This window comes from Sinohyriopsis cumingii, chromosome 4 (assembly GCF_028554795.1).
Source record: "Sinohyriopsis cumingii isolate HCF-2022 chromosome 4, ASM2855479v2, whole genome shotgun sequence".
Classification (NCBI taxonomy): Eukaryota; Metazoa; Mollusca; class Bivalvia; order Unionida; family Unionidae; genus Sinohyriopsis; species Sinohyriopsis cumingii.
Window position 1 is genome coordinate 129,700,788 of NC_142964.1, and position 27,314 is coordinate 129,728,101.

The 27,314-nt window shown below is 35.6% G+C and overlaps 1 protein-coding gene across 3 annotated transcripts in view; it reads left to right on the forward strand.

Annotated features, from left to right (window-relative positions):
* LOC149802090 (transducin-like enhancer protein 4) overlaps positions 1–27,314 on the forward strand; it is an 89,028-nt gene that overhangs the window by 1,597 nt on the left and 60,117 nt on the right. For all 3 annotated transcript variants that reach the window (XM_089956487.1, XM_089956488.1, XM_089956489.1), the window contains exons 3-4: positions 11,962–12,025; positions 18,414–18,458. In XM_089956487.1, the coding sequence (XP_089812613.1) occupies positions 11,962–12,025; positions 18,414–18,458 (109 nt within the window). The remainder of the gene's footprint in view (positions 1–11,961; positions 12,026–18,413; positions 18,459–27,314) is intronic.

A 27,314-nucleotide genomic window follows, 5' to 3' on the forward strand; every position in this document is an offset into this window, starting at 1 on the left:
AAATTAACTCTTTAAAATAGTAATGTGACTGGTCATTTAGATCTTGACCTGGATGGTAGAATACAGTAGACTTGGTGTTGAACACGGTGAAATTTCCAATTTTTTTCCAATATAAAAGTCTGTTGGCTTACACTTCCCACCCATCCCCGCAAAATTTGATATATTACAAATTTTACATTTTTATTTGGTTCTCAGTGCACTTCACATGATCTTATCTTTTGGCATCCATCCAGTTTGGTACTGTGACCTCATTCTGGTTAACTCTGAAAGTCAGAATTTGTTTAAAAGAACTCTTTATTGTTTACTACCAAATTTTGCTTTCTTTCTAAATCTTATATAGCCAGGATATTTCTCCTAATGCCAACAACCAGTTGATTCAAAATATAAAACAGAAAACCCATTAAAATTTTGCCTCAGACTTGTTGTCAATGTACTGAAAGCTATGGTTTGGTTTATTTAGTGCTTCCATGTGAGGATTTCCTTGTCTTGCCATTGAATGGCTAGTTTTACTGTGCTAGCTATGAGGTTCACCGATGGGAACACTCAGTACATACAAAACCTAACTGTGAACTAATTGTATTGATTGGTGCATTTCTTTATAAAACTGTGCAGTTTGTCTGTTTGATTCATTATTCTCCACTGTCCCAATTTACATTTGATTACCAGATTCACATTTTCTTTCTTACCAATACATGTTGGAGAAATGTTGATTATTCTGATGGAGTTATTTTTGGTTGACTGGTTTTGGGGTTTAGTGGCTGTAAACATGCCAGGTTAGAGCCTGTACAATATTTGTCTTGAGGATTTTTTGGGGAGAAAGGGACTTGGAACAGATTTTATTTGTCTGTTTTTGAATATTTAACTGTTCCGTCAGCTTGTTTAATAGAGAGGTTAATTTGGTGTACTTTTAATTGGAGAGTATTTTTATAACTTTTTGTCATCCCTACAATGGGGTAGTTCAGGTGGTGTAGATCAGACTAAAGGTTTATTAGTTCAGTACCCACCCATGCCAGACAAATTTGGTGCCTTTGTGTGTCTTTGGAGAAGGCACATTGTTCCTATATCCTTGTCATGAAATTGTCAGTAATGTGTTAAAGGAATTTTATTTAAAAAGGAAAAAAAGAAATATCAGCTTGCTGAATATTAGTTTGCAGGAAGTTATATATATATATATACACACACACATATATATATATATATATATATATATATATATATATATACACACACACATATATATATATATATATATATATATATACACCACCACGTCAGATAATTCTGCATGTCTGGTAATTCTGCACAATGATACGTAATTTTTATAAATATTGAATAACATGTTGTTTTCGGTCAAAACTCCATTTTGTATCTAGAAAGAACAATTTTACTTTAAGAAAAGTGATATTTATAGTGTGTACAAAAATATCCCACATTGTCCTCGAAATGCATATGAAAATGTGATTTCTAGACCTTCTTGAACCTGTAACCCAGAAAATTTTATTTACTATGTGTCTTTTAAAATCATACTAATAAATACATTATAAAAGATGGAAATGTATACTTAAAAAACTCTGCATCTTAATCCAGGTTTCCAGTATTGCAAGTTGTCCTATACATACAAAATCATCTGCTACCCAATGTGTCAGCTTGCTGCTAGAATGGGATTCTCAAGAAATTCCCTGGCATATAGTCTGTTTCCAAATTCTTTAGTAATTTTTCACCATAAGTTAACCAAGACATTGTAAACACATTACATCCTCCTATTCATTGTTGTTTCTCTTCCACATAATAGCTTATTTTTTAAATAAAATGTTGAACTTTACTAAAAAAAAAAATTACAAGATTGGTTTAATTTGTTTAATATCTCTTGCCATTTATGGGTATTGTTACATTGAATTTTGTAAAACCAGCTCTAAACCTGACCTAATTACTCAACTGCTGACAGAAACAGTCCAAAGTAATGTAATTCATTACTATAGTTGGATGGATAAACATGACATCTTTTCAAAGCTGTGCACAGAAAAGGCCAACATCATGAAAACATGGGGGTGGTATCCTGTGTGTCCAAAATTGATATTATTTTGAACAGAATATTCTGGTGACAATTGCCTTTTTTCAAATAGTAAGCAGTGCAGTATTTTATTTTCATCAATTGGTCGAATTTGGTATGCCTTTGTCTTTAGTATTGGGGACGGAAACCTTAAATGCGCAGAAATGCCCAAAAGCATTATACATAGTAAATTGATGAGAAATCAAACAATTAAAATTGTTTTTCTGAAGCAGTGTATTGTTATGAACAAAGTTTATGAAGTACTGAACTGAAGAGTTGTTTTATTTTATATCTCTACCTAATATAGAATCTAACAGCCCTGTGTTGAAAGTGGCTTAACTTGGTTTTGAGCTGTTAGGGAGACAGCTAGCCCCCTAAAACAATGAAAATACTGAGATTTGTTACATTTGGGGGTACCCTGGCAACTCTGGGTATGAGAGTGTTCCCTGGGCTGGCCAAAGGTGCAAAACTTTAAAATGCTTGAATCTGATCCAGTTCAAGTGATGTTTGAAATGTTTTGACTACAGCAGCCAGTGCTTCATGTTATCATGGTTGCTGAGTTATTATTTTTGTTTTTCCTCCAGTCTTGTTTAACAATGAAACTAGTGTTGTTTCTGTACTGCATAATTTGTGTTGTACAATATGCTTGATGTTTCGTTACTCATCTCACATGTATACTTGATGGAGTGTAATACATGTGGGGTACTCATCTAACATGTACACTTGAGATGGAGAGCAATACATGTGTGGTTACAATAGTCTAGAAGTCAGCAGCACTCTGACATGTATAAGAAGGCTGCAGAGTCTATTCTGAAATTGCACACTTTGCAGGAAGTACTTCCCTCTCCATCATTTTGAAAGGAGTGGGGTGTCTGAATATGGAAGGGACTTCATGAAGGTCTGGTTTTAGTTCTAATGGCACTTTTAACACCGTATTGGCTATATCATGCAAAGGAAATGGGGAACTAAGAGCCTCTTCCAAGGGGACACCAAGGCAGTCAGCCTAATGGCATTTTTAACACCGTATTGGCTATATCATGCAAAGAAAATGGGAACTAAGAGCCTCTTCCAAGGGGACTCCAAGGCAATCAGCCTAATGGCACTTTTAACACCGTATTGGCTATATCTTGCAAAGGAAATGGGAACTAAGAGCCTCTTCCAAGGGGACTCCAAGGCAGTCAGCCTAATGGCACTTTTAACACCGTATTGGCTGTATCATGCAAAGGAAATGAGAACTAAGAGCCTCTTCCAAGGGGACACCAAGGCAGTCAGCCTATGCTGGACCTGGCAGGTATCAAACCCACCACCCTTGGATCACAAGTCTGTTGATGTAAAGAATTATAGCAGTGCCTGAAAAATAATTTTCAAATATTTTGTACATTTTTTTCTCTGACATGTCTGTGCAGTTCATATATTTTCATGCATTAGGAAGGCTTTTCTCGTGTGAATGACCTGAGGCAAGGCTGGAAATATATTTAAGAAAGGTCCCTTGGTTCATCACCTACCTTGTGTACCTGTAGCATGGGCAACAACTCTCAAGTAATGGCCAGATATTGTACTTTGCTTTTACCTACACTAAGATCAGGAACAGATATTGTCTCGTTCATATAGCCAGCTTGGTGTCTTTGCCTCCTTCCCATAGTTGGACTTTTTTTGCCTTGATGAAATTGCATTCCAATAGAGATCTCATTACCTGTGTCAAGTGTAATATTCAAATTTAAGTATTTTTTGATGTTTTAAATTCGTTATCATTCAGTGAATACAGGGCAGTAATAATCATCTGTCTTGTTTAGAAATAGTGTAAACAGTTCTGTTAGTATAGATAGTATTTTTGCATGTATTGAAACTGTCTTGAAATCGTACAGTGGTAACCATGTAGGGATTTTCACTTATCATGAGTGCATTTTGCATTCTCCAACTCTGCTCATTTTCATGTATTTTTTTGGTCATGCCCTTTTCAACAAGTTTTATGATTATTTTTTCTGTCCGTCAACATTATACAGAAAGGTGCCTGTATTTTACCTGGGTTGGACTTTGCTCGGCTTTTAACCTTGTTATTTGATTTCACACCCTTTATCACATTTGATTTTAAAGACGTAATTAATGTGAAGTTACAAAGTAGGTCTCCTTTAATCTGATTGTAATGATACTGCAAACACTTACACAAATCGGATATTAAAACTGTCGGTACTTCAAGTAGGTGTTCACAAACGCGTGAACATGGATATAATGGTTGATTGCCATTTTCTGCATTTAAATATCAGAGGGCATTTATTACGATTATACTGAAACAGAAATAGAAGATGGAATTTGAAATGAATTTAAGTTTACAAAACATTTAATCGGCATTTATTTCTTAGTTGCCTGCTTCCAGTAGGTATTACTTTCATCTTCATTGATCAAAAGCTCAGTCTTTAAAAAAAAAAAAACATTGGATAGCGTGATGCCTGGGGACCTCTAATTTCAGATTGGGACATTCTGATATTCTGAGTGAGGTCCCCATTGGACTTGTAAAAAAAAATCTAAATTTTCTTGAGAAACTTTTTTAACACTGATGAAGTGCAGAAATTTAGTTCTAACTTGTCAAATTTATTATTGATCCCCATCACTTATGCCCTTTAATTACCTTTATGAAGCTTATCCACTTTATATTCTTCCATTGAAATCTGTAGACTTTGTGTACAAACTATGTGAACTTGGAATGAGGAACAAATTGTCTTGGTTAGGCGAAACAACAGATGTGCTTGCAGTCCATCAACCATCATTGGTTCTCGTTGCCAACCCTAGTACTTTTTCTCCAATGTTAAAAAAAGAATGACCAGAAAATCACATTAAATATATATAATATTTCATAAAATCCAGCAACCTGCAAACCCTATTTTTAAAACTGGTGAAATAGGAGCTGTACCTATATTTTTCCTGTCTTGCCTATAATTAGTGTTTATTTAGCTTTAACATGCATGTGATACTACCAGAGGTAGGACAAAATATTATTTTGAGTATTTATATTTAGTACAGAAATAACCCAGAACCAGTCTGTTGGGTACAACTGTTCAAGTGATCATTGCAACCAGTGCAGTGATGCATGTCAGAGTAATGGGATTAACGCCAATAAGCTGTCAGTTGATTGTTTTTCTGTTGTAATGGGGAGAGTTTAAGCCAAATGTGGGAGGGGGGTTGTAGATAATAAAGGAATCAAATGTGGTCATACTGGCTTTTGAGTCTTTGATTAGACATTGGCCTTCCTTTGGCAAGGTTGAGAAAAAAAGGAAAGGCCAACTAAAATTTTGTTTTGGCAGCAACATGTAAGTAATTATTTTGATTCTTTTTTATTGAATTGTTTGATTCCTGTTGTTAAGACGCTTCAAGTTAAATTAAATGAATGATAATTGAGCTGCCCCTTGTTCACACATGCAGTAGTGTAATGCAACACTAGTTAAACATATTAAGCAGCATCTATTAAAAAACCTCAAAGGTGTTAAGAGAAACTGTATAAAGCAAGACAATGATCTGATACTAATGAACATAAACCCTGTTTCTCCACTGGGTAAAGAGGACATTGACAGAGCTTTTAGACAAATGGCTGACCTAGGGACCTGGAGGAAAATGTTGCTTTACAAGAAACATTGATTCAGAGAAATACGCAAGTCGATTTAAATAGGATTTTGGTGTTTTTTGTCTTTTCATATTTCAGGGGCAACAATTGCAGTGTTGTGTCACAATAGTAAAATGGGGGACATTTTTGGGCAAATGGAAATTGGAGTCATGCCTTGTGTTTTTCTTGGCCTGTGTCAAAAATTATTTCCTATAGTACTGTAGATCAGTGAACATTATTATTAATATGGTGCTTAGGATTTTTTTTACAAAGAAAACTGAGCAAAATGGATGATTTTTTAAAAGTTTAAAATTTCATGATGTTGACTCAATTTCCAAGCACTAACCACCTATTTGATGATTCAACAAGCAGTATATTTTATTCAGGAAACAAGGCCAATGCTTTTGGTATTTTCTTTGGAAATATATGGGGTCCATGTCTGGCCCTGCATTATAAGTGGGTATGCGAGATATCTTGCACAAGTTAGGGAGAGTTTTGTGTTGGTTCACATGCCCAGTAATGATATGGCACCAATAATAAAAAAGAACCCATTGACTTGTGTTTTCATCAATGCACTTGTATGACTTTAGCAACATCTGTGCGGACCCAGATCTGCCAGCCCATTGTGACAGCAGATATGGGTATGTGCAGTTTGCAGAACTTGTAAGTAAGTACAGAGAATATTCAGATTTTAGAAACAAATTATTTTTAAAGGTACAATGGGCTAGTGCTGATGTAATATATGGCTCTGCCACAAATATCGACCCCAAACCACCTTAATTTCCAGGCCTTGATAGCCCAGAATTCATTACATTTCATGTACAACAGATATGTGCATATAGCCAAAAACTGCTGTGGTGGTTTAGTGGTTAGAGTGTCCACCTCGGATGCGAAAGGTCGTGTGTTTGATCCCCAGACGAGTCATGCCAAAGACTTACAAAAATGTTACTAACAACTGCCTCGCTTGGTGCTCAGCATTAAGAGGTTAGTGTTAGGACTGGTTGGCCTGGTGTCAGGATAATGTGACTGGGTGGGACATCGTGCTACATGTCTGAGGCATGATGCCCCAGTGCTAGACATCACTATAAACTGTCACATTGCAGACATTTTAGCAGACTGAAAAAATTGTTAAAGCTATGTTAAAAATCCAAAACACACACACACACACAAAGCCAAACATTCTGAAAACAAATTTCTCATACCGGTAACTGCAATTGATGTACATTTGACCCTTCACAGCCTCATGGGGAACCCGTAGAGAATTGGTATATAAACTGCATCCATTTTACAGATATTAAAACTGATGGACATGCAGTGTGGGTCACAATAACCTTGATGATCTTTAGCACGATCTTCGCTATCCAAGCTTTCGATGCAATAACCTTATCTACACCTTGGCGGATTAAACATATATTGGTGCTTTGTCCTAGTGACATCTATTGGATTTCATGAGATGCCTCCATTTGTATGTAATTCCATTTGAGTGAAAGGTATTTGTGCAAACACGGACCAGCATTGGAAAATTGCTTATTTATCAGTCTATTCAAGTGGTGTGCTCCCCTTGTCTCGATAATGTAGGAACAGCATTCAGAGCTGAACAAATTAATTTTTGATTAGATACAATGGCTTGCTGCTGCATCCGATGAAATTTACAGACCCAAAGCAAAGAAATATCTGCCTGATATGCTAAGGTGTAGATCGGGTTATCATATAGGAAACTTGGCTAGCGAAGATGTTTTAGCACATAAATAACATACTGAAGTATTTATTAAATAACAATAGACTGAGGGTCTGTCATTTTGCTCATCAGTTTCTCCTACTTCTATATGTAGAGAAGTTTTTACTATTATGAACGTAAATCACTTTGTGAGCACATAACTTTCAGTGCTAATGAATTTTTGTTCCCAGGAGTAATGGAATAGTAGTTGGACCACTTTGTGCTTTGATTGAGGATCTTCAGCTTGTTTAACTAGTTGCTGATAGGAATCTATATGACTGCTTTGCTGACAAGTCATATTTGATGATCTTTCCTCCATGTGTTTAACAATAATACTTTCTCTTTGTAAAATTAGTTCATGTACACTTTTTTCAAAACTGCGTGTACCTGAAAGTCTTAAATATCAGAATGGTGCACCGTAACAGCTTTACTGTCCCCATTTAAAACCGAACCAATTTCGACATATGGAGTTTATTACTTTTGAGTGCATTTATGTGTCTACTTTGGAAAGCTGTATTTTATATGCAGGCTAATATTTCCAGGGAAGCATTGGATGGAGGATGTTTCCTTTATTTGACCATTAAACAGTTTACTAAAGTGTTCCCTCAAAACTTAGCTGATTGGGCCCAGTGGTTACCATGCCTGGCTTGTGGGTTCATAACCTGTCAAGATCAGCCTTGGCTGGTTGCTATGGTATCTATGCAAGGCACTTTACACTAATAAGCCTGCATGCATCATTAAATGCCAATCATTGAAGCATGCTAATCACTCAGTCAACATGCAACATTTGTCTTTCATGATATCAGATCTTGTTTAACAGTATCAGTGAGGATCTTGTCAGGACAAAAAAAATTCCTGTTGCACTGGTTGTAAAGTTAGGGTCGGCAGGTCATTTTTTTTTCTTATTTCATTTTTATAAACATATTTAATGTGATTATCTTTTCACCTTCGGTGGAAAAAAGTGCCATGGTCGGCAATGAGAAATGGGGATGGTCAGCTGATCAGAAATACATTGTTTTTGCCTAAATAGCAGTTACGCGAGATCTTGCTAAATAGTAACCATATGAGATCTTGCAAAACAGCAGCCATGTGTGATCTTGCAAGAAAGCATCCAGTATATTGTAATAATTGTCCTACTTTGTGTGTGTGTAAGTTAAATTTACATGAATCATATGCATGAGACTAATTTAAATTCAAACTCTTCCAGTATCTCAACTCTCTGTGGTCGTATTAAATGCAGACATGATTTTTCTCCGTTTTAAAGTGGAATTCTGCTTTTCTCCAGACTTGAATCAGATTTTTCTTGATATAATCCATTTTTTATAGCATCTGTGATTAAAAACGGTCTGTCCGGTCCCATTCCGCCATGACCCTTGTTGTTGAGAGAGATCTTGACATGAAACGTTTTTATAAAGGTTTAAAAATTGTATGGAAATGGGAATGGCTGGAGTGAAAAGTTGGTCAGTTTATAAGGAAACTGAACGCTAGAGGACTGGCATTTTATGTCCTCTGCAAGAAAGATCTGAATTACGGTAATCATGGTTGGAAGAGTTTGGAACAGCACCTACAAAAGAAGCTGCATATGGAAGAATCAATGCTTAGAAGGCACCTGGGAAAAGTGCAGTTAATTACTATACAAAGAAAGATTTCTTGCATGAGAGAACATATGTAGCCCTCCATCAGAATATGCACACTGCATGTTGCCAATACATGCACCAGCTTGAAAGGAAAAAGACTGTCATTGAGAAGGAAAAGAAATGATTGCGTGTTGAGCCCAAAAAAAGTCCGTGTTGACAAAAAGGAAGGCTAAAGAAATCTTTGCCAAAGCCGCAAATAGAGCTTGACTGGCATATCAACAGGTTGTGTCCATTGGTGAAGAAGACAAGTGAATGTATGGGATTATTTGTATATAGTTTCTGGTACATACATATCCAAAATGGTATTTTAAAATCATATGTACATGTTAAAGCCAATATGAGCACTGGTTATAGTAACCCAGGTAATCTTTTCCCAATTAATAGGTTTACATGTTTCGTTTTATACTCAAAGTTTAGAGCTTTCGATAGACGTATGATAGTAGAGATCTTCATAAGGGTGAGGAGCATACATGGGGATAAATATTAATAATTTACTTGTCTTCAGACATCTTAAAAATAAATGCATTTCAAAGTGGTCAGATTTTTCCCATTTTATTCAACAAGCCCGATGGGCAATATAGAAGAAAATACGAGAGATGGCTCAAAAGAAACAGGCACATGCCCACTCCCCTCAAGTTAAGTCTGTACCTTATTATAGATGAATTTGCTACGTATGTATTAATTATTGTACAATTTGTAATCTAAAAACTTTAACTAAAATGTTCTCTTGACACAGACACTACAGCTGACACCCTGTTAAAGACATTGTACTGACCTTAGCTGATGATAAAAATAGGAAGTGTTTACACTGAAGTCTACAATTTACTACCTACACTTTTGATATAATAGGCAGGAAAAATTTGAGTGGCCAACACATACGGAAGATATTAAAGAGAGGGCCAGCAAACGAGAAGACGTTTGTTATTTATTATTCTTAACAAGGATTTCATCTACGTTAAATTTGGTTATATCTATCTGTGACCATTAGTCATGTCTTCTCAATTGATGCTCTAGCAAATCGGAACTGGTAAGCATTTCTGTCAGCCAATTAAATTGACCGTCATAAGATATTTTGGCAAGGAAGACAGTCTGCTCATCAATACTGTCTAACATCAGCCATAAATATTTTTGTATCTCTATGTCTGGAGTCTTTTATCACGTATCTTGTACGCATCATAGTGGTCACTTTCTCCAGTCAAAGATTCACAATAATTGTTACTGTACAGTGGCACAACATTAAAATAATCAAGGCCTTCTTCCTGTCAGCTACTAGTGACATCTGGCACAGTATGGGTGGATGGAGGTTGATTGCACATCAACACAATCCGTGCTATACAATACAGAGTCAGTTTAGGTATCTCCAAAAATATATACAAATAAAGATAAAGCCTGGACTCAGTAAAATCCTTTCAAGCTGTTTTTAAAAACATTAGACATCACTGTTTGAAAAAGTCCAGTGCTTTGTCAACTGGGGTATCATTGTGCGACACAGACGAGGGCAAAAGTGTTACCTCTATTAGATGCCTTTTATGACATGCATTGGTCTGTCCTACATCCCTGAGCATCTAAGAGCAGCATCCATCGCAGAAAACCACATTATTTGTAGTGTTGGTGTATAAAATAAAATTGTTGTATTGCTGATGATCATTCTAATAACAGTGGCCCATCGCTGAGGCTGCACTTGTTCACAATTTTGCATTGTTACCTAACTTTAAATGTAACAATGTTCTGCTTTGCACACCTGTGACACCCAAAATTTTGAATGCATTGCAATGACATTTTGCATCAGAATTTGCCATTGTTCTTTTGATAATGATTTGCTCTAATTATCAATGAAGTGGGAATTGTTTATGAATAACCAATGCCAAAAGTAATGTTTCTGCTTCATTGTTCCAATAATTGTGCACAAGGCCCCATTCACTTACACCTCGTATTGTAAATATACATGTAACCGGTGTTGGTGTACATTTTGGCCTCTGCATTAGTTGCATTCCCCAAGCCATGCCTAGTTACCATTAGTTGCATTCCCCAAGCCATGCCTAGTTACCATTATATTTAGTTGGAGTATCTATAGATTGATCAGATCAGTGTACTTACTCTTTGTACCACTTTCTGAATAAACAAAGTGATACACATCATGAAACACTGCAAAAATGTTAATTCAGGAAGATGCACAGATCATCCCAAGCTGCTTTTTATTGGGGAGACAGATCGGTCAAATTAGATTAGATGTAAAAGCTTTAGAAATTGAGATCATTATTGTTCTGAGATGAAAAGTTTGATAAGTGTTGTTAAAACTGGTTATTTAGTGTCAGCTAGTCATAGCCAGTGTTGGGTTGATGCAAACTTCAGAGCACGGTGCACAAAATTGTTGGAGTATGCATTCTAGGACATGTATCAAAGCTATTCAGAATAATTTAATTTTAAGCATTTAGTCCAAAGATGTCAGTGTATTGTCTGCCCTGCTATGATGTTATATTTGATCAATATAAGCTGTGCTGTCAGTTCAGGTTCCAGATGTTCTGTGTGTATTTGATATGATCATACTTGATACCTGTATGAATACTGAAACAAACAGAACCATAATGTCAGATGCAGCCTTAACTAGTCTTAGGCACTAAACACACGGACACATTCATAAAGGAAGGCATGATGAACAAGTGCATGTTTTTTTATTTTGTGGTTGCATGCAGTGCCCCATCAAATGCAAAAAAATCAAGTGTTTCCAAACAGAGAGTAAAATGGCCAGTTTTTTAAATTGATATCAAGAACAGTTTTAGTCCAGTACGGGACAGACTAATTGTAGAACAGACCAGCTTGTGGCAGGTGAAACTCTGAGACTGTGTCACCCTCTTCTGTGACATAAACTGTGTGATAAATGTGTTATTTAATAAAATGGGATAAATGTGCTATTTCATGTCTGAGTTGCTAGTAAGTAATTATTCATGATTTATTTTTGCAGCTTGAAAATGGAGTGTGAGAAATTGGCACAGGAGAAGACAGAGATGCAGAGGCACTATGTAATGGTAAGTATAACCTATATATCAGGAAAATGTGGACAAGTCCCACATTGATGTACATATTGAAGGCAGTAATAGAGATGGCTGTTTTATAGTCATCACACATTTTATTGTATAATTAGTATAACTTTATCTATTAATCATTTAGGAATTTCAGTGCAAGTCTGATATAGCTTTTATTAGCACACATTGCAAAGTGATCTTATTGTATGGTTCTTTGTAAATCATGCATCATCTTTTATCCTGTATGGACATAGTTCCTACAGTAAGAAAACCTTTATCCTGTATGGACATAGTTCCAACACTAAGAACACCTTTATCATGTATGGACATAGTTCCTACAGTAAGAAAACCTTTATCCTGTATGGACATAGTTCCTACAGTAAGAACACCTTTAAATGACTACTCAAAAACACAACCAAATATAATCAAATTTTACACGAAGCATGGTGACATAAAGGCTTTTAAATCATTCAAATCATGCAAATCCTCCATCAAATGTGGCCGCCATTGCTAACTTTTTTTATTAAAAAAAGCTTGAAACTATTTTTTTTTCTGCAAAGTACCAACATAACAAATAGAATAATTGCATACAAGATTTTTTACAGATGATGTTGATCTGCCATTGTGTTTGGTTACTGTTGTTAAAAATTTTAATGGCTTGTTGGCATAAATTTGACAAAGCATCCTGTAATACAGAACTTTTTGCTACTTATAGATTATTATGATCAGTCATCAGTTACAGTCGCTGTTGCTAAAAATGGGGACTTTTCAAAAGCTGCTTACAGAATCATACCAAAGCTGACAACATCCAAAACAAGTTTTTTTTTTTTTTTAGATGTGTATATTTAATGCTGATCCATAATCAAATATGGTCACTGTTACTAAAAATAGAACATCTTAAAAGCTGCTTAAAATATTTGACCGAAGACAAGAGTTGTTTCCGTAATATATGCCTTCAGTACGAGAAAGCATCCTACTGACACAGATTGCATTTGGCTGTAAGGTCTAAAAGAAAAATGTCTGTTTCCCGACCGACACTTCATATTTTTTGAAGATATTTTTAAGCATCCAATTAACATAGACAAGGTGCAAGATTTATCTATGGCTGTCTTTGCACGCTGCTCTCTAATTGTGATCAGATTCCAATTTACATCAATTTCTAATCTAACAAATGAAAAAATATTTATGCAATTATAAAGAAAGTGAATATCTAACTACAGCATTGTCTAATTTTGTAGTGTTGGGTAATAATGAATATCTTTAAAAGGAATTAATTAGGTCATGCAACCCATTGTTCACTTGGGTAATTGGAGTGGGCACAATGATTTTTACAATGACCGGTGGGATTGATTATGAAGTGGCTTGTAGGAAAGCTCTAGATATAAGACATGCATTTTCCAAATCTCTGTGGGAAAATAGAGGGGGGGGGAGGGACACAAATCTTATGTCAACCAAATGACCCAATTTTTTAAAGCATGAAACTAGAAACAAACACCTTATATTACTTTTTGGTCTTAGGTCGTCGGGTGAGCACATGTAGACCTCACGTTTGTGACATATCAAACATGCTTTTTCCCATTTCTCATGTCTGCCACTATATGCATTAGTGCAAGATAACAATAACATTGCTTATCATGTTATAGGGATGACTAGAGAAATTAGATAGCTAAGAAAATAGTACTATTAATTTGTGGGCAGTAATTTTAGCAAACTGGATAAGATTTTAAAATAATAACTTGCGTTTGCAAATAAAAAGATTAGAGTTTTTATGGTTATAATATTCTCAAAAAAGGATGTCAGGAATGTAAAGCCCCATTTTTCTTCTTCTAGTGTTTGATAGTGGCTTTGTTAATATGGACAGATTTCCCCAAATTGGAATCCTTTCCAGTACATTGATGTACATTTCAGGCATCAGTGGCACTTTATTTATGCCACAAAGTGTAGATAACATTCTACAAAGTATTGCTTTTTGTCAACTGCTAACACTTCACCATGATCTCGGAGAGGCTTGCATGTATCAAGCACCATCATCACTCAGCTTTAGGCCTCCACTTGATGGTTGTTTATGCAGGAGAAGGAGGCAGAATCAGCACAACAGACGACATGTTACATTTTCTGATTACACAGCTCACTTTTTGAGACTGTCTTGTACATCAGCCATATTGATTTTCTCGGAAAATCTATTCTTTTAACTGTATAGTCGTGCAATCTTGTCTGCTTCTTAATTATATCAAATGTGCTTGTGGGTCTCTGCTGAGGCAGATTATTTCCCTCGTGGAATATCTAATAAAATTTAAGATCATCCACACACAAAGGCTATTTGAGTTTTGAATATTGGGTTATGGAATAGCTTGAACTGTGTGATTATTGTGTCTTTATATTTATGTGAGAAAAAAACTTGTTCCTCTGTTAAGTAGATTCTGCCATTTATATCATTTGCAAAGCGTAGTTGAGACATTGATAACTTGTCTGATGGAAGTGTTGTTGCGTGCATCAGTGTTAATGTTTTTACATTTAGTTCTATTTGTTTGACACTATTGTATAAAGAAACTTCATGGGTGTATTTATTCTATGCATTGCGTGCAGAATTATGTCATAATGACCTACTTCACCCACTCTAGCAGTAATAACACATACTTTGCATTTAGCTTAGTTTTATTTGACAGACTTGTTCAACTTGGAGGATACTAATTGCCACTGTCAAAAGTGTGTTAATTAATTAATATGCCAGTGTTCATTTCCTGCAATGAGATCAGCTCCTTGGACATGGAGACATTTAATTTGCCCAGTGACCTACTAACAAGGTCACTGTAATTTTCTTGCTCTAGTTTATACAGGGTACTGCCATTTACCATCAACAGTGGCTGTTGATCTTCAAAATGAGGTAAACAAAACTTAAAGTAACTTCTTTAAAAACATTTCCTGACCAGATCAAAAAGAATGTGCCCATGAAGGCCTTTAACATTTGTAGAATTCTTTTAAAAACATCTCCTGACCAGATCAAAAAGAATGTGCCCATGAAGGCCTTTAACATTTGTAGAACTCTTTTAAAAACATCTCCTGACCAGATCAAAAAGAATGTGCCCATGAAGACCTTTAACATTTGTAGAATTCATGCCAATCCATCATTAAATAGGGTTGTCATTACTTAAAGTTAAAAAACAAACACATTTACATAACTTTGTTTCAAGAATCTGCTTTCCAGAATTTAATCAACTTCATCACAACAAGTCCTTTCATTATTTGACAAATTACATTGATGTGCCAGATGTTAACGAAAGCATACAAACTTGGTAACTTTGAAGCTTGTTCTCATTTTCAATCAGAAGCATTTTCAGAACTGATTCCAATCTTTTTCTCCCCCATTTATGCATTTGGCCAGTGATCTCATTCTGTTTGGGTCTTCTTGTGGCATCATGTGTTAGTGACACGGGACATTTTGTGGAATTGTTATTATCTGTTTCACTTAGTACAGTAAAATGATGATAATTCAGACCCATTTGAAGATTAGGTTTTGTCCAGAATACTGATTGGTCAGAAACGAGTCATATGTAGTCCGTTGCATCCATGCAGTGAAATATTGAGTATTGCAGTCAGTATAGTTGATACTGAACTGTATTCATTGTAATGATCTATTTTCATTGTGGAAGATGTCTTTGAAAAGATTATATTGTTTAAAATCAAGTCTGTTGTTAGTCAAATTTTATGAGGCAGGGACAGCAGCTCCACAACAGTGCATTTTTCTTGATATTTAAATAGAACTGTTTACTATATGAACTGTGATGCATATGTTGAAGTACTTGATAGTGGGGAATCAATTACAGGTAATGTAGATGCAATTATTTTACTGTTGGCTAGAGGGAGTACTGACCCCCCCCCAAAAATGAATTCAGAGATTCATTTTAATTGTGTAACACCTATGTTGCACTTTATCACAGGTTGTTTAATTTTTTCCACAGATGTAGGTACAAAGATGACAGATACCAGAAATGAAACAAAGAAACATAATTGCAGTCATTACTAATGAATTAAGATACCCAATATATCCTATTGTTCTCTGGGTAAAAGGAATAAGAAATTTAAGAAACTGGGAGATAACTGTTATGATCATTTACGAAATTGTATATTGGAAATCATTATTGTGGATTGTTCTGACTTCTTAATAATAATAATAATAATAATAATAATAAACTCTTATGAGAGTGACACCGTTGGTATTTTTTTAAAAAACTAATCTCCATTGTGGTCCTCAGTTATCTACATAAATGTATCAAATGCAGCTGGAGAAGTAAGTATGATAGAAACATATTATAGATTTGTGTGCACAAAAGCAACTTAGTTTGGATTCAGAACTCATCATTGGATTCAGTTCTCTGCATTGTGTACACACACATGCATGATTGAAAACTTTCATTCACACATAAACACAAGCAAACATCCAGAGGCTTTTTATGTAATGTATACATTGTTCTCTGGGATGCCAAAATTATCAACTGCCATTTTCAATAATACAAGGCTGAAGAAAGAAAAATATGCATTGTTCTGGTTACATTGAAAAAATTGGCTTAGGTTGGTTAGCTGGCGTTTTTTTTTTATTTATTTTTTTGTCCAGATTTATTTAAATGAAGCATATGCCAGAAAACAGGCATCAATCACATCCTGAATTAAACTTCAGTCATAGTTACGACCCTTTGATTGTTTTGTTTTGTTTAGGGATTTTTAGTTTTTATTATCTTTTTCTGACTTTTATTTTATTATTTCCTAAACAATGTAATGCTAACAGGACAAAAAAAGGGTGGTTCAAGTAACCAGTTACACAAGTAATTTTGCTACATTTATTTGGTCTAATTCTACATATTTCGCAATATTCGCAAAGTGATGCCATATGCATTGGTGACAAAACAATACACATTAAGAATTTTTGCCTTGGTGGAAAAAAATGTTATTAGGACTCCTAGCTTTAAGCCTGGGACTGCAACATTTCCCAAGTAGTCCAGGGGTGCAACTTCAAAAATCCTAAGAACCCTGATATACAATATGCAACAAAGTTGGTAATTACCAGCTTTGGATATTATCTGGATTGCATCCGTTGCAAACTTTGGTCGAAAGGAAGGCACTGATGATGTGTTTTGAATATCTTTATGTAGACTGTTCCAAATGATTTGACCCAAAAAAGCCAAACTGATTTTATACAATTCAGTTTTGGGTTTGGAAAGAATTTTATTAGATGGCATGGCTATTGGTAGACTGGTACCTGTATTAGTATGACATGTCTTTTTAATGAACAGCTAGTGTATATAGTTGGACATAAAAGAGCCATCATAAACTGAATATAAATTTGAGTTTTCTTAAACATATTCAAGCCAGTCATCATCTTCAAATCACTCACACATTTGTATATCTATGTTATCGTCATCTTCGAATCACTCACATTTATATATCTATGTTATCGTCATCTTCGAATCACTCACACATTTGTATATCTATGTTATCATCATCTTCGAATCACTCACACGTATATCTGTGTTATCATCATCTTCGAATCACTCACACAGTCTTCCACTTTCAACATATTTGTGATAGAATTATTACCCCAGTTGATATTGCAGAAATGCAGTTGAGGTTAGATATATGCTTTTATTAAACATTATCCTGTGGTTAAAGGTTAGGAATTCTTGAATTCTTTTATTGTAATCAGATATTCTTAGGCATTTTGTGGATAATGTTTCTCCAACCCTCACAGTATTTTTTATGACCTTTAACTCCTAAATGTTTATCTTGTGTAATATTTCAGTCTACATCATTAAAATTAATGTAGAGCATATTATCATTAATTATGTTATGTCTTTGTTGTGTGGTTATCAGCAACGGAGTTCTTTCAACATCTGTTTCAGAAGAGCTTGTATCCTATATGTTTGTGTCACCTGTATGAAGATCCATGAGAATTTCCTGTATGTAAGCTGTAGATCATTTATGTAGTTCATCAAGAAAAATCGTTACAGAGTCATGAAAATGTTTATTAAGAACTTTTGTCGAGATTCGTGAAAAGGTTTCATATTGACATCCTTCCATTGGTAGGAAATATTTACCATATGTACTCGATTACAAGTCGAGGCAAACAGCAATGATCCTGATCTGCCATCCCATAATAAGAAGATTGGGATTAATGTTAATTGTTCTACTGATTAGTCCTAACAATCTGCACAGACCCAGATCTTACGGCACATTATCCAATCTGGGTCTGTGCTGTTGTATTATGCAGTAGCAGGTCTGGGTCTTTGCAGTTGGACTTGGCTTATAAGTGAATATATACAGTTTTTGTTTTTGTACTAAGAGTACAGTAGGTTGCATCGTGGGTTGAATTTCTGACCTGCATTTCTTTCTATTTCAGTATTACGAGATGTCGTATGGGCTGAATGTGGAAATGCACAAGCAGGTATGTTCATTGATTGATGCTGTCTTTGTCACGACACAACCTTGACCAATTTAATATTGTTTTACTATTGGTGCTTAAAGTGATTGTGTACATTTTATTTTTAAACAATTTTGAAAAGTTTGATGGAAAACATATTACATATGTCAGATAAGGTTATTATATTTATGCTAATGAGATAGTTGTAAAGTAATCATATGAGATGTTTAGTATTGAGAAGATATTGCCCTATGTCAAGACAAATTATGGCTATTTGCTTTTTGGTCTACAAAAATAGCTAGCATTTGTCTCAATTTACTGCAAAAATAAATTTTGACGTATGCTCTTGATGCACATAATAAAAAGAATCTTAAAGTACAATATCCAACTTGTGCAGTCTTTAGGAAAATGGAGTCAAGCATATACATGCATAGAGCACACGATCTGTGCGTTAGCTACACTACCACCCTGGGTGTTAGGATGCCACTGACATCTCAGTCTGTGTGGTTTTGAGTCTTGGCTGTGCCAACATGGGTGTGCAAGAAAGCTCGCCAGTAGGTTTTCATGGGTCGATGGTTCTTCCTGGGGTTTTCCTGGGCTCTTTCTCCACTAAATATACTGGCCGCTATGTATAGCCTATCCTGTGCTGAAAATGGCGTTAAACCTGCAATAACAACACTATACCAATTTGGGAAGTATATATAATGATAAAGTGCATTAGAATTACTCTTTAGATGATGCAATTAGCTGAATATACTTCTGATTATAGGTAAATATGATTACAGATATACATATTCATTTGTTTATTTCTTCCCATCTACACCAGTATTTGCATTCCGCAACTTTTGCAGTCATGAATACTAATGCAAACTGTCAAGTGGCTTTTGTTTAACTCCAGTCAACTAATATACCCATTTAATGTTGAAAAACTGTATCAAGGTGAATTAGTATTGAGGATATAATGGTACATTTTGTCTGTCTGTCTGCATTTCCATTATCTCAATCCCTCCTTTATTAGAAATTCATAAAATATGGTTGTTACCTTTTCTGCAAGATAGACATGTACAAGAGCAGTAATATTCTTGGCACTCTAGGGGTTGAATATTCTTGGTTTCCATGGTTGGGTCAATGTCAGATTTACAGAAAATATAAGCGACAGTTACATGTTCACACACATTTCAATAAAACTTTGTAAGCATTTGTATGTAGACATTATATAGTACGGATGTGCAGTTCTGACCCAGGTCACAGTTGCGTGGTGGTGAGATGGGGGAAGTTGTTCAGAAAAGTGGGGAGATTTGCCTAGCACACTACAGAATCGTCCTGTCGTCAAGGATGGCATAACCACGCTCTTCTGATCAGTATGGCACATCGTACAAAGTTGGTGTATTTGATTTTGATGTTTACCCAGTGTGAATTGGTGTTAATTTTTTAGTGCATGCTGAAAAGTTCATGACAAATGATTGACAAATGTACAAGTTTTGATGAGTTGAATTTCTATGTGATATATTGTGGCTGTCGGATAGGTTAAAGTCTGACAAGCTGCCATTATGCCAATAAATCACATGATACACATTTGACAGTGTTAGTGTTTGTTAGTGGCTCATAGGTTTCAGCACATGTTAGTAAATTAATTAGCTCTAGTTCAGTAAGCATTAATTGGCACAAGTAGGTCTACTTTTACAGCATTTCTACCAACCATATTGGTTTTGGTTTTATGGAATACGAGTGCAGGTGAATTGAATATGAAGGTCATCTTTTCTTCTTCTTTTTTTTTCCTACTTACTTACAATATTGTGTTAAGTAGGGAAATATGTACTAAAATAAAAATGATGAAATACATTTATCATTTAGGTATGAGGAATAGGACAGCAAAGTAATGGAAATGAGGTGAAGCATAAGAAGTCAAAGGGTTTCTAATTTTCCACTTGTTATGCATTCAGTCTTGCCAGTTTGAAATAATTACACTATAGGCTGTATTACACCATGTCATGCCTGAAAATCTGGGAGTGTAGAGTTCTTGTCAATAAAGTAGATAAGTACCGTATTTAACCCATCTTTATGCAACCCATTATAGACTAATTCCTCCCTGACCCCACCCCCAGCAGTCTGATCTTTCACCTTATATTATATGTGCATTAGATACAGATTTAGATTATTAGATCATGGATGATGCCACCTTACAACAGTTACCTGATTTCTTTTAGTACACATAGACCAGAGGAGCTTATGGGTCGGTCAATTGTCAGTCTGTTAGCACAAGTTTGTTATCACAGTATTGGCATGAAACTTTACATACACATTCACCCCATGGTCTAAGCCAATCAGAAAAAATGTGTTCCTATTTCTCATTGCTGATCCCAGCATTTTTCCCCCATGTTTAAAAAAAATGGAAATTGTGCTACTTGCACATCCAACATAGACATCTTGTAAATTTTATTAAAGCTACGCTCTCTGAACACAGATAGTCATATCAGCATGAGGTTTTCCTTATAAGACTTGCTGTCCAATATGGCCAACACAGCAGGGGTTTTCACTAAAAATTTAGGTTGGAAATAAAAATGGTGCTGTATTAATGTCCAATATTGGTGCCACTGCAGCCATTTTAAAAATGATTTTATCATTAGTCCTGAATGGATAATGATATCAACACGCAGTTTTCACTAACAGACTTATTATGATATCTTTTTGGTCCTAAATGAAAATGTGCTGATCTGGGTTTCCAATATATCCACCATTGCAGACTTCTTAAAAATCTTGTTATCACTACACCTCCTACTTTATACTTGTGAACATCCTCCATGTTTTCTCCTGAAAATGTGGACATCTCCCATCACTCACTGAAATCTCCCACATATGGAAAACTGTTATTGACATTTTTTTTCCAGTTTTTTTTTCCTCCTTCACATTTTGGTTCTTGCATAGTATATTTATAGTAATACTGCTTGTGATCTCATGACTCTGAACAGGCTTGAGCAAGGCGGGACAGCGGAGTTGCTAATTTCACACTTGAATCCTTTTGGAAGGATTGGATGGCTTCATGGTTTTGAGTTTGTCAAAGTGGATTATACTGTTAGAGAGATAAATAATTCCAAAAATATTAAAGAAGTTAATTGATTATGATTGGGTTACTAAAGAGCTAAATTAGCAGAAAAAAATAAACATTACTTTGATTCTTTCTGTAAGGTATGATCTGCCTCAGTGCTTAAAGATGTCAAGATGAATTAGAGTCTGTAACTGTATGATCAGAAGTAATTTGGATGGGATTATCTCCCAATGTTAATGTCCAAGCAACTGAAATAGCATGTGAAATTCAGTGGATGGAAACTGGAATTTCAGTGGTAGTTAAAAGAACATGAAAATATTTATTACGCTCTTTCTTGAAGATTTGAATCTCTGTTTTGGTGGCAAGAATGACGTCATGCAGAAACCCCATCTCGTATTAACTGCGACAACAAATATGCTATCACTGAAATCCGTGTTTGCAGAATCTGCATCAGATTTGGAAAAAATATTACACATGCCAAGACGCTGTTTGCCAACTTTATAGCTGAACGTAATTTCCCATTTCTGGACACAGATTGTTTTTGAGATCTAGTCAAACTAATCAAACACAATTCTCAATCGAACTGACAAAATCAGCTCTCTTGATATTTTATACAACATCAGACATTTAGATTATGAGTCCAGGGCTTCATAGTTGGATAAATGAAGTAGAGGAATGGTTCTCAAACATTCTGCATCTGCAGCATCCTTGTGGGTATTCTCTGTGTGGCTAATATATCGTCTAGAATAAGCCAGCTGCCCAAAAGTGGGCCAGGACCAATACTTGGAGAACCTATGGAGTATTTCAGGTATGTACAAACTATGGACCATATCCAGGTCACGACCTAGTTATGTCCACATATTCACATCATATGGTGTGGCCTCAAAAATCTCAAGTCCTGTCCATGCTTGGAGGAAGTTGCACATGCCTGGAGTTGATAGATTGGGTCAGAAAGAAAGAACATGAAATCCTGTCATTTTATTATGAAATTCCAGTTTACTATGTTTGTATCAGGGATCATGTGATAGTGGAAGGACATTGCATCAGCTCCATGCTTGGGTCTTACAGAGTCAGATATTCTGCCCTAATAAAAAAATCACCCAGATCAAGTTACTTCACTGATAACCTGTATCTCCCATCTGTGACTGGTCTAGACCCAGATCTGATGTTACAACAGGACATCTGGGTGTAATCTGTCGAGTTGTAATGTCATGTGAACAGTGCACATCCAAATCTGTGGATACATTTCATGGTGGCAGATTAGGGTGTAGTTTTTTGCAGTTGGGCTCAAGTTACATGCAGTTACATAGATTTCCAACAGCTGGTTACTTGTAGGCTGTCAACCATGTAAGGGGGTTATATATTTTGAAGCCTGATATTAAATACATTATACCCGAGATCAGCTTTATACTAAACCAGATTAGTTGATCTGCATGCTAAAACAAGCTGATTTAAAAAAAAAAATACAAATGAATGTCCACAAAGGAAAAAAATGGCCCTAGATCATTCAATCTGATTTCAAAAAGTCCCAAAACAGTTCAAGTGGTTCACTGTTATTCACTGTAACCCATTCAGGATATTCACTGATGTGATGCTAGGAAAACAAAATGACCATATTCAAGATAGCTTAAGTAATTTCAAAATAATTACTGATTTTTTAAAATTATTACCTACCTAGGTCTAATAGTATTAGCTTTGCAGTATCAGTCAGCTAAAATGTGGGGAAAAGGAAATTATTTGTACCAAATTTAAACCTGATTTGAAAAGCACAGCGTAGTCAGTCATTTCCTGTGCAGGTTGGTTAGTACCAAATATTGCTGAAAAGTGCAGCAAGGTGTCAGTGTGCACATATTAAATCAGTCTACCTGGCAGTTAGTATGTTTACAATACAAAGGTTCACAGTAATTTTTGGGATTTAAACCTTGATTGGGTGACCAGATCTGTAACAATGTGAGAGTAAAGGTAAATCTTTTGTATTTGGTGTGAAATTCACAGCCATGGAAATGAAAGTGATGAGAAGAGAAGACACAAATAATACCCAGCCACAGCCCTAAGGTCTTTCTCATAAGCAATATATATAATCAGACTTGTATAGCTCTGTGCAGTCTTTTGTCCTGGAGAGTTGATATAATAGATGGACTTCATTTACAAAAGATAAATACAGCTGGAAAACAATGACTTCAGGTCACAATAATTGGAGCCAGAAGCCTTAGATGGAAGTCTAATTCTCCATTCCTGTGGGGTCAGTAATTACCATTTTCTGTGTGAGCTGAAGGGGAACAAAGTAATATTTGTGGTATAACTATGCCCAGATTTAAACTTGTGTAGAAAGAGATCTGGATCATTAAGCCAGAAAAATGATCTGTTGACAGGAATGATTTAATGGTGCTTACTTACTTACTTGAGGATTGATCTTGCCTTCATATCTTGTGGAACAGATAACATCATCAGGACTGATTGAACTGCAGATTGATACTTGCTTTAAAAATTTGCATATTTTTACTGTAAGAAGTTTATTCATGTATGGGTTTAGAGTTGGGACAGTTTAAAGGTCCCTGTGGTGGACAGATATAAAAGTCTGGAAAAATTAAAATAAATTATTCTGTCTTTTGATTTGATTTGGTTTTACAGGGTATTATTTACAGGGTAAATTAGCATAAGGCATTAAAATACCACAGGTAACATATGCCACAGAAGGAATTGAGACATTAATGAATATTCAAATAATGTGGATTGAACATGCCAAAGCAACTTTGTCATACACTGTATATACTCCTGTACAAGTTGAATCAAAATGTAAACTGCATGGAGCCAGGTCTGACATTGCATAATGTGCTAGCAGATCAGGGTCGGTAACGTTTGTTAGGAGTAATGAATAGAACAAACAACATAGATTCTGATATGCTGTCACATTATGCACTGGCAGATCAGAATCTATGTTTTTTAAATTGAGTTGTAAGTTTGTATGTATTGTAACAGTTGAAACACACACCCCAAAATAAATTTAATGATGAGATGAGATATTTAGAATAATCGAAAGTGAAGCTTGAATAAATTTTCTTAGTAATCCATCAAGCAAACAGAACAATACTATTCATTTTGAAAAATAACTTGTGCTGATGATTATTATGTAAGTACAATAATTATCTAATTAGTTGTTCTTATATTGATTCTTTTTCTTTGTTAAAAAATGATAACTCGGGGGATAATCTGCAAGCCACAGGTATTTCTGACGTTTTACTTATCAGAATGCTGTCCTTATTTCAAAAAAGACAACACAGGACCATCTGAATGCCTTTAGTTAGCTCTTATATCTGGCTGTTTAGTGTGCTTGTAACTAAGGCACTTGTATATTTACTTAAATTCAGTAATGAAATGTGGCCTAGTGGTTAGAGCGTCCACTTCAGATGCTGGAGGTCGTGGGTTCAATACCCAGCCAAGTCGTACCAAAGACTTACAAAAAAAGGTACTAACAGCTGCCTTGCTTGGCGCTCGGCATTAAGAGGTTAGTGTTAGGACTGGTCGGCCTGTTGTCAGGATAATGTGACTGGGTGGGACATCATGCTACATGTCTGCGGCATGATGCCCCAGTGCTAGACATCACTCTAAACTGCCATACTGCAGACATCATAGCGATATGACTGAAAATTGTTATAGCTACATTAAAAATCCAAATCACACACAGTAATAAAACACAAATAAGAAAACCAAAAATTACTGAATTAACCATCTGGATTATCATCCACTTGCAGATCTTATTCCGTGTTACAGGGCTTGTGTTTTGAGAAGCGCGGTTGCTGTCATGTGCCTTCACGCTCCTTAACTTGCTTTTAGGAGAGCAGTCTATAAATCTCCCCAATCTTAGTATTCAAACAAAAGAAAGATGTTTTCTTAGTGAACTCTCAATTTTTGTCACATATTTCATTGCAGTTGCCTTTCACAAATACAGTCAAGTTCCCCCATTTTGATATATGATGTCATGTGCCATAAACGATATCGTAAATATTTTAATGGAGGAAAGTCTTTAAAATGTGTAGTTATTTTAATGATGAAACTTATTTGGTGACATCATCATATCAAACCAGTGTTTACTTTTTGAATGTGCAATTTTACTTCACTGACATTTACGTTAACAACCATCACCTTGACTTTGCACCTATGCATGCAAAAATGTAATCTGCTAAAAACAATAAAAGGCAATTGAGTTCATCTGGTCCTATTTCAGCAATGGAATGTTCCTATGTTTGGATATAATATTGACAAGATTGATGGTCAAGAAATCGGGACAAAGATGTGGTGTAAAGTTTGTACCAGACATTTCCCAAAAATATGCAGTGACATTCCTATTTTTGGTATTTGAATAGATTGTCAACAGCTCTCCTACAATTTACAAAACACAAAGTCTGATGTTAATTGCCATTTTCATTGTGGAGTGATTTGTAAAGATGAATTCTGATTGCTAATTGAGTAATAAATAGGATTTTGTTTGATCATTTAAGTCAAGCAGTCATTATCTGCTCGTCTTTTGAGTCGGATATTAAATTAGTTGACACTGGTATATCTGAACATTTTTGTCTTTCTTTGAAATTTTCTGCTGGACCTTTTTGTAGGCGATTATGTTTATAATTGTGTAACATCAGATGAAGACCCCACCCCCTGGATGTGGGAAACATTTTCCTGTATTAAATACATATAGGTGATATGCCCCACCCCCTGGATGTGGGGAAACATTTTCCTGTATTAAATAGGTGATATGCCCCACCCCCTGGATGTGGGAAACATTTTCCTGTATCAAATACATATAGGTGATATGCCCCACCCCCTGGATGTGGGAAACGTTTTCCTGTATTAAATACATATAGGTGATATGCCCCACCCCCTGGATGTGGGAAACGTTTTCCTGCTTTAAATTCATATATGTGATATGCCCCACCCCCTGGATGTGGGAAACATTTTCCTGCATTAAATACATATAGGTGATATGCCCCACCCCCTGGATGTGGGGAAACATTTTCCTGTATTAAATACATATAGGTGATAAGCCCCACCCCCTGGATGTGGGAAACATTTTCCTGTATTAAATACATATAGGTGATATGCCCCACCCCCTGGATGTGGGAAACGTTTTCCTGTATTAAATACATATAGGTGATATGCCCCACCCCCTGGATGTGGGAAATGTTTTCCTGTATTAAATACATATAGGTGATATGCCCCACCCCCTGGATGTGGGAAACTTTTTCCTGCATTAAATACATATAGGTGATATGCCCCACCCCCTGGATGTGGGAAACATTTTCCTGTATTAAATACATATAGGTGATATGCCCCCCCCCCCCCCCCCCCCCCGGATGTAGGAAACGTTTTCCTGTATTAAATACATATAGGTGATATGCAAGAAGTTTGGAATCATAACATGTATATACATTTGTACATGTTCCATTTGTACAAATGATATTTCCTAACTAGATGGCGACATTTCCTTACTAACTACTTTGCCTTGTGGGTACAGCCAACATTTCATGACTAGTTATGTCTTGGGGGAAGGGTTAGACACTTAAGGCCCTTCAGTCACATGACATCCTTACTTGGAATGGGATATGAACACTCACATCAAGAGTTTTTCAACAGGATTTTGCATATTCATGTAAGTGGTCCAAGTTTTACATTTTCAGTCCCGTGATTTCTAATCCGTCATTAACAGTGGATGACAGATAATTTCTGATTTATACTAGCACGATTAATTTTTATAAAAAAAGAACATTAGATAACTTTAAATCTCTACAGGAAAATGTTAAATAAAAACTGGAAGATTTATTGTACTTGCAAGTCGG